This window comes from Chelonoidis abingdonii, chromosome 24 (assembly GCF_003597395.2).
Source record: "Chelonoidis abingdonii isolate Lonesome George chromosome 24, CheloAbing_2.0, whole genome shotgun sequence".
NCBI classification, from domain to species: domain Eukaryota; kingdom Metazoa; phylum Chordata; order Testudines; family Testudinidae; genus Chelonoidis; species Chelonoidis abingdonii.
Genome location: NC_133792.1, coordinates 7657873 through 7665619, shown reverse-complemented (window position 1 = coordinate 7665619; position 7747 = coordinate 7657873). Strand labels below are relative to the sequence as shown.

General features: G+C 48.5%; 1 protein-coding gene across 9 annotated transcripts in view; it reads right to left on the bottom strand.

Moving 5' to 3' along the window:
• CACNA1B (calcium voltage-gated channel subunit alpha1 B) overlaps positions 1-7747 on the bottom strand; it is a 521426-nt gene that overhangs the window by 306335 nt on the left and 207344 nt on the right. For all 9 annotated transcript variants that reach the window (XM_075060705.1, XM_032765199.2, XM_075060699.1 and 6 more), the window contains one exon: positions 5664-5816. In XM_075060705.1, coding sequence (XP_074916806.1) covers positions 5664-5816 — 153 coding nt within the window. The remainder of the gene's footprint in view (positions 1-5663; positions 5817-7747) is intronic.

Here is a 7747-nt window from a genome sequence, read left to right as displayed (position 1 = left end):
GGTGGACCTTCCACAGGCGTGCCTGTGGATGCTCCACCAGAGCCGTGGGACCAGTAGACCCTCCACAGGCACGCCTGCGGGAGGTCCACCGGAGCCGCCTGCCGCCCTCCCAGCAACCGGCAGAGCGCCCCCCACGGCATGCCGCCCCAAGCACGTGCTTGGCGCGCTGTTGTCTGGAGCCGGCCCTGATCACAAGAAATATTTTCACCCAGCTCAAGTCTAGATTTCTTGTAACTGAATACTAGTTAACTCGAGTTTTTAAATGCTAACCTGGTTTTAAATCCATGCCACAAAGGTTTGTCCCAGGATACAACTACACCATAAAGGTTTGCATCACAGAACAATTGTTTGGGTCACATCTAGATTAGTCTTTTAGCAACTCAAGTTAACAATCAATTAATTAACTCAAGTTAAATAAAAAAAAAAAAAAGCTAGTCTACACAAACTCAAAGGGAGAGATTCCGAAGAGTTCCCAACCTGATCTCAGTTATAAATCCAGGATAACACCATTGATTTCAGTGGGATTATTCCGGATTTTTACACTGGTGTAACAATGCAGAATTGGCCCATAATCTCTAGTGCATGTTTCAAAGGACTAGGCAGGCGTCCCAAGGAAAATATAGAAATGGGTGTGGTGCCTTCTTCTCTTGAGACAATTTTGTAGCCATAACTTCTGAAGTCTGGTAAGCAGGGAATGGCGAATGAGAATATGTGCAAATGGGTGTGAATAAAAGAATTCTGTGTCAGCAACACGTGAGTGCATGGAAGATTATGGAGAGTGGAAAATATATCACATATTCACTGAAAATCACACACTAATAAGTGGGTCTGTCTTAGACTTTTGCCTGGTTTTCATCAAAACAAAAAGTGTCTTTTCCATAAAGTCAGAACAGCCCACTGTGCCATATTACTAATGCTGTGTCGAGGTGAGCCATGACATTTCCACTCATATGCCATGAGCTCACCAGCTTTCTGAATTACTGCTCTTTGTTTCTTGGTTTCCATAAGAATCCCAAGTGACTGTTTCATCTGGGGACTGGGAACAAGGCCAGGCCTGAATCCCCTTAACTCCCAGATCCCCAGCCCTACCACTGTTGCAGGGATGCAGCTCCTTGAGGAGGTTCATATTTCCACCCTGAAGTCAATGCTCAGAGCAAATGGACCTGAGCTTGTTAATGCACCTCTTCTGAGATTAGGCATTTAGGTTTAAAAGGCTAGGTTGATTAGATTAGCGGGATGCTTTGCTTTCCCTGCACACGAGGGATTCCAGATCCAGGAAACCTCGCCCGCTGCCTTTTCAGAAATGCCATTGCTCCGTTTCCGATTGGAGGGAGCGAGTGAGGAGGGAAGGAGAGGGAACTGGGTAGAATCAATTTCTGTAATTCATCTGCAGATGAACACATTAACCACAGAGCAGAGAGCTGCGTGGCACCCTTTAACAGAGACTTCTTCATATGCTGGTAAGGTGGAGGCTTTAAGGAGGTCGTAACCTTCATTCTGGAGCTGGCCCTGCTTCCCTCCTGTCGAGATGCCAGATGCCATGAGGTATGGTACTCAAAAGCTTCTGGCTGGGCTCCCAGGTCCATACTTGAGTGCTACTCCAAGAGCAGTGCTAAGCTGGGTATCTTACATCACATGCCACATACCGGGCTCAGCCTTCCGCTTGGCCTAGAGATCTGTCAGTCATAACATCATCGTGATGTTGCTCACCAAGATGGCTCCCAAGTGACCATGGACGGGATTGTGGCTTTTTTTTAAAAAAAGAAGCTACAAACATTTAACGGAAAAAACCCTAGCAACTACCTAACACTTTCTTTCTCTCCTTTGCCCCACCCACCGAACCCGTCATGTCTGTGAGGAAAAGCTGAGAATTCTAAGTGGCGCTCTGCCAAGGGCATAAAGAAGAATATTACATGATGCTTAGACCAACACCTGGTCACTTGAACCTTGTGTTCCTTGGGCCCCCTGGTTCTCACCTCTCCCCATCTCCAATCTACTGCAAAACACCACCACTCTAGCCATCTTCCTTAGCCAGGGCTCTTCCCTCCTCACGCTCACTTGTTGGCAGTCTCCTAGTGTAACCCACCAGTGTAGACATGTTACAGGTCTCCCTCTATTCCAATCCACCTAGGATGTGAGTTGTTACAGCTCCCCCTTAGGGTGTGCTGGCTTTTTAGCCACTCATGATTTCCATTCTGGAGGTTCCCAGTTCAAGCCCCAGTGCGTCAGCCCAGACGATGGCTCTCTCACTACCACATCAGATCATCCTCCTCACCTGCAAGGCCCCAAACAGTCTGACTCCCATCTTTGTCTCTGCCATATCCTTGCAATTGTCTGTCATCTTACATCTCCCCAATTCCATCCCCTCAGTCACCCTGGAGAGCTAGGGTCAGACTGTCTGCTCCCCTAACCCCATGCTGCCACTTGCACACCAGTTATTTCCAGGTGGATTCAGGAGTTTTTCACACTCCATTTGCAATGGCATAAATGACTCCATATGGCACAAGGGAATGGAGAAACCGGCCCCTGAAACCTCAGCCCCATTTCTAACACATGAGCTGCAGGGTAAGCTTGGGCAAGTTACTTCCCTTCTCTGTGCCTCTATTTCCCCAGCTAGAAAATGGGGGTAAAATAGGAACAATCCTAGCTGTTATCTAGCACTTCTCATTGGGAGATCCCCAAGCACCTTACCCAGAAGGTCAGTATCATTACTCCCATTGTACAGATGGGGAAACAGACACAAAGGTAAGTGATTTGCTGAGGTCAGCCAGTCACACACTGACAGAGGAGGGAACAAGAAATCATGTCTCCTGAGTCCCAGTTCAGGGCTCTAACCACCAGGAAACATTGCCTCCCATGCTGCTGCTCAGTGGCCTTGTGCGTGTGTTCGATGGAAGTGATTTCTGAGCCCAGAACAGAACTGAAAGCCCCACATCATTCAATGGCCAGGCAGCCTTTTTAAACCTATTTAAATAGCTACCTAGCTCACTGGGGGGGTTGTAAGGATCATTTAACTAATAGTTCTAAAGCTCTTTGAAAAGGCAAAGCTCTACAGAACTGCTTACATTGCCATCTCCGCTTGGGAAAGATCTTTCACTCCCTGTCCAGCAAAACTGTTGTTATTACCCATTGGAATTGTGGTCGCATCTCTGAGCCCTAGTCCTGGACCAGAACCCCATTGGGCTGTTGTACAAACAGAGTGAAAAGACAGGCAGCCCCTTCTTCCCCCCCACCCAAGAGCTGTTCATTTAAATAGCCCTCTTCCCCTCCTACAAATCCTTTCTTGAAATCCATTTCTTCCAGGAATCTTCTTGCTTTCCTCTGGAGTCAGCTCTTTGCAAACCCCCATACCTGGACCATTGTGCCAGGTTTCGCTTACCTTACCCAATAAGGGCCCGGGACAAGAAAAGTCTCTCACTCTGGGCTTGCAAAGCCCTGTGTCAATGTACGATATTATTATAATAGAGTTTTTACAGAATTGCCAAGGGCCTCCCAGAGCATTGGATGGGACACTCTTATTACGCTTCATATAAATCTAAATAAATAAATGCAACAGATGGTTAATGATAATCACTGAGAAGGTTTTTTGGATTGCAAGCTCCTTGGGCTCTGTGTGATTCCACACCATCTAATACAACTGGACACCATGTTAATGAAAAGATTAAAAACTGACGCAGGGGGCGAGGTGAGGAGAGAAGAATACGTTCTGCATTTTTCACAGTTAAATTGCACCTCAAGCAACTATTCTGATGTTGCACCTGCCCTTAGTTAAGGGTCTCTGGGTGTCCGGGCCCTACTCCTCTATTTTCTGGGGTTTATTACACAGCGGCAGGTAGACATGTGTCATTTTCACTGCAGGGTCCAATTTCCCATTTCCAGGCCGCAACATTTCTTATGGCAATTGGCAGGTTTTATCCTTATCCTTGATCTGGCCTTTTATTAACATGCTGTGAGGGCTTTCTCTCTCTAACCACAGGTGCCGCATTGCTGATCAGACTGCGTGTAATGGCAGGGCTGCCCTGGGGGACTATGGAGTCAGTGCAGCAGATGGGAGGGGTCAGTGTGTGGACACTTTTCACAGTGCTAGCTGTGGGCACGCCGCCCGGACACAGGGTACGCTGTGCAGACTGTACACTCTGTAACAGAGCATCCTAAGGGCCCAGCCATGTCGCCCTTACACGACACTGGTACTTAAACATCCGCAGCCATGCTCCGGCAGCCTGCATCACACTCTTCCCAAACCCCATGCAAATGGTTCCCTAGCCACCTCCTTCTTAGGCCTCTCTGTTTCCTACACGACTGTGGTCATGCCATAGATTCCTCCTTCCTCTCATCTGCCATGGCCCCTCATTCTTTCCCCTCCTTCTCAGCTTCGGCCTGCTCGCACTCTACTCCTTCCTTCGTCTCTCCCTCAGCCGAGTTCTGAACCATCCCTCTGGCCCTTTCTTCCTCTCTGACTGATTTTTCCATCTGTCCCTGTCTCTCCTCATTCACAGGGACTTCAACCATCACATCGATGGTCAGTCATAGCTAGTGACCTTCTAGTTCCTCTTTCTCCCCAGCTCTGGACTGTCCCTCTCACTCACCTCCCCGGTCATGCCCTTGGCCTGCCCTTCTCAAAGCTCCATCCAGCTCTGACTTCCCTCTCTGTGAAGTCCTTCACCCTTGCGTCCTCCTCCCAGAATTTTCATTTGTCTCTCTCTCTGACTTCTCTGCTGCTCACTGTCTGTCCCAACCCACGCTTCATGCTATGATGTTGTATCTTACCCCAGAAACCTCTAGAGATCTCACAAATAAACAGCTGGACATCAGAACCCCAATCATCTTGAAATCAAAAGTCACTGCATCTAGCCAGCACCATGAGTGCCTGGTTGCCAGTTACAATGCAAAAGTGACACACACACAAACTCAGGGCCTGAGCTGCCTCTTACACATGCTGGTGTAAACCGGGCATAAATCCATCCAAGCCAGTGGAGCTACAGCACTGTGAATGAGAGGAGAATCTATCTGGTTGCCAGTGCGCATATGTGCACCCAGGTGTTCTGCGGCACTGAGAGAAAGTGGCCCGGGAGGGAGAGAAGGAGTGGAAGGGGAAAAAAGAAAACAGAGCAAGATGAGAAATGCTAATATAGAAGGCTGTGGTTTAATCAGCTAGAAGAAAGCCAGAAAACACTGAGAGGAAAATAAAAATCAGAAAACTAACTTGAATGGAGAAGAGAAATTGAAGAAGACTGAATGAACTTAGAGACAAACCTGGAAATTGTATTCATCATCAAATGTTACACACAAATTAGCCTGGAAAAAACAGAAAGAGACTCAGTACACAACAGTTTAGGACAGGAAGTGAAGAGTTCTGGGCCAGTGAAGCTGCACAAACTTATACCAGCAGAAAACTGGGGCCACTACATCCAAGTCAAACTGCAGAGTGAATAAAAGAGACAGAGGGTAATTATGCCAGCTGGAATTTTGCCAGGATACCTCCGGGTCAAGGGGACATCACTAGACAAGCACCTGGACTTTGGCTTTAAGTCACATCCCAAAAAAACCCTGTGGAATTCACTGTTCTTAGATAGGTCACTTCTCTGAGAGACGACACTAGGCCCTCAAACGGACAACGTGTGCCCTGCTGACTTACTGAGGGAAGAGCAGCAGCTCACTCTCACCTGTTTCATTTGAGAAGCAGGTTTTATGAAACTTCCCCATGTAGAACTCCAGCCCAATGATGGCGAACATCACAATAGCAAAGAAGAGAAGCAGCCCGATCTGGAGCAAGGGCACCATGGCCTTCATGATGGACTTGAGGACAACCTGCAAACCTGTAGGAAGCAAGGAAATTATTGTAGTCAGTGACTGGAGGAAAAGGAGGGTTTTTTGGAGGGCAGGGGAGTTTGAATTGCTCTGGATTGGCAATGTCCTGCAATGACTCTTTCTTCTAGGTCATCGATTCAAAGCTCTCCTTGCTCAGTAAGGATTAAGGCTCTGAACCAGATCCCATCAAAATCTTCCAGTTAGCATCAGTGGGAGCCAGGCCAGGTCCTAAAAGCTGTTCAGTGGCTCATGTGAAACGTGTTGGTGGTCTCGAGCCAGTGTCCAGAGCATGGGTCCAAATACCCCAAAAAACTACTGTCACAACTGGCGTGAATTTAGCACTCTCGTTTCCCACAGAGGCGAAGGAGTCAGTGGGTCAGAGAGAGCATTGTGGCAAGTCATAGTTACTGGGTCAGGTGGGGAAAAGCGAGAATGCCCTGATTTAAGTGAGACCCAGTGTCACTACACCTAGCATACCCATCTTGTGGCTAACCAGAGACCTGCAGTCTCTGGGGCTTCCAACCTTGGGCCTTTTCACCAGCACTCAAATTCCATTTCAATTAAAACAGCAGAGAAAAGAGGAGAAGGCAAAGAGATAAAGGTGTCAGATAATTTTATGCTGATGTGCATAAGGAAAGTAATGCCCTGTTAATCATCTCTTTAAAGCTGCTTTGTCTGTGGGGCCCACACTGGGGCAATGGGAATAAAGGATCATCCTTGTCCCCCTGCCTTGTAAAACTTAAGTGAGGTAAACACAGAAAAACATTCATCTGGGCTGGGAAAAAATACAGACACATGGAGGGAGCGTATTAGGACAGTATACAGCACATCTAAGGACTGTGTGTGTATTGCAGGGGGAAGAATTATAAAGCTCTTAGGTGCCAAAGCAGCCTTTAAATTATATAGCAGAGCTATAGTATGCCTTAAATCTATCCAGGGCCAGCTCCAGGCACTAGCGCAGCAAGCAGCTGCTTGGGGCAGCCAATGGTGAGGGATGGCACGTCCGGGTCTTCGGCGGCAGGTCCCTCACTCCCTCTCAGAGTGAAGGACCAGCCACCGAATTGCCGCCTAAGACTGAAGCGGTGACGGCAGAGCTGATCGCGACTTCTTTTTTTTCTTTTTGCTGTTTGGGATGGCAAAAACCCTGGAGCCGGTCCTAAATCTACGGCAGGGGTGGCCAACCTGAGCCTGAGACAGAGCCAGAATTTACCAGTGTACATTACCAAAGAGCCACAGTAATATATCAGCAGCCCCCCCATCAGCTCCCAGTGCCTCTCACCCATCAGCAGCCCCGCCGATCAGCACCTCCCCTTCCCAGCCAATCAGCTGTTTCGTGGAATGCAGGAGGCTGGGGGAGCGAGGGCACGGCAGGCTCAGGGGAGGGGGTGGGAAGGGATGGAGTGGGGGCAGGGCCCATGGCAGAGCCAGGGGTTGAGCAGCGAGCACCTTCCGGCACTTTGCAAAGTTGGTGCCTGTAGCTCCAGCCCCAGAGTTGGTGCCTGTAAAAGGAGCCGCCGCCTGTACAAGGAGCCGCCTATTAACTTCTGAAGAGCCACATGTGCCTCTGGAGTCACAGGTTGGCCACCTCGATCTACGGTATTGCACTGGTCTATAGCTACGACTCTGCTCAAGGGGTGGAAGAGTTGTGGCTGGCTGGATTGAGTTGAATGTCTGTCTTCATAAGGCATAAGTGCCTGTGAAACAAAACGTGGCAGTTTTCTCGTATGTAAGTATCAAAATGGGAGGTTCTCTCGCACCAGATAATCAGTTTTAGAAATTTGGCTGGGGCTCCAGAGTATTCCATGGAAGGGTGTAATGATGTGTTTACAGTGAGGTGAAATTCGCCCCTACGCAAACAGCCAGCACAGAGCCGCTGTGCCACGGAAGTCTCACTCACATTCTCAGAATAGGGTGTATGCTGGACTTAAGCGTTGCATAC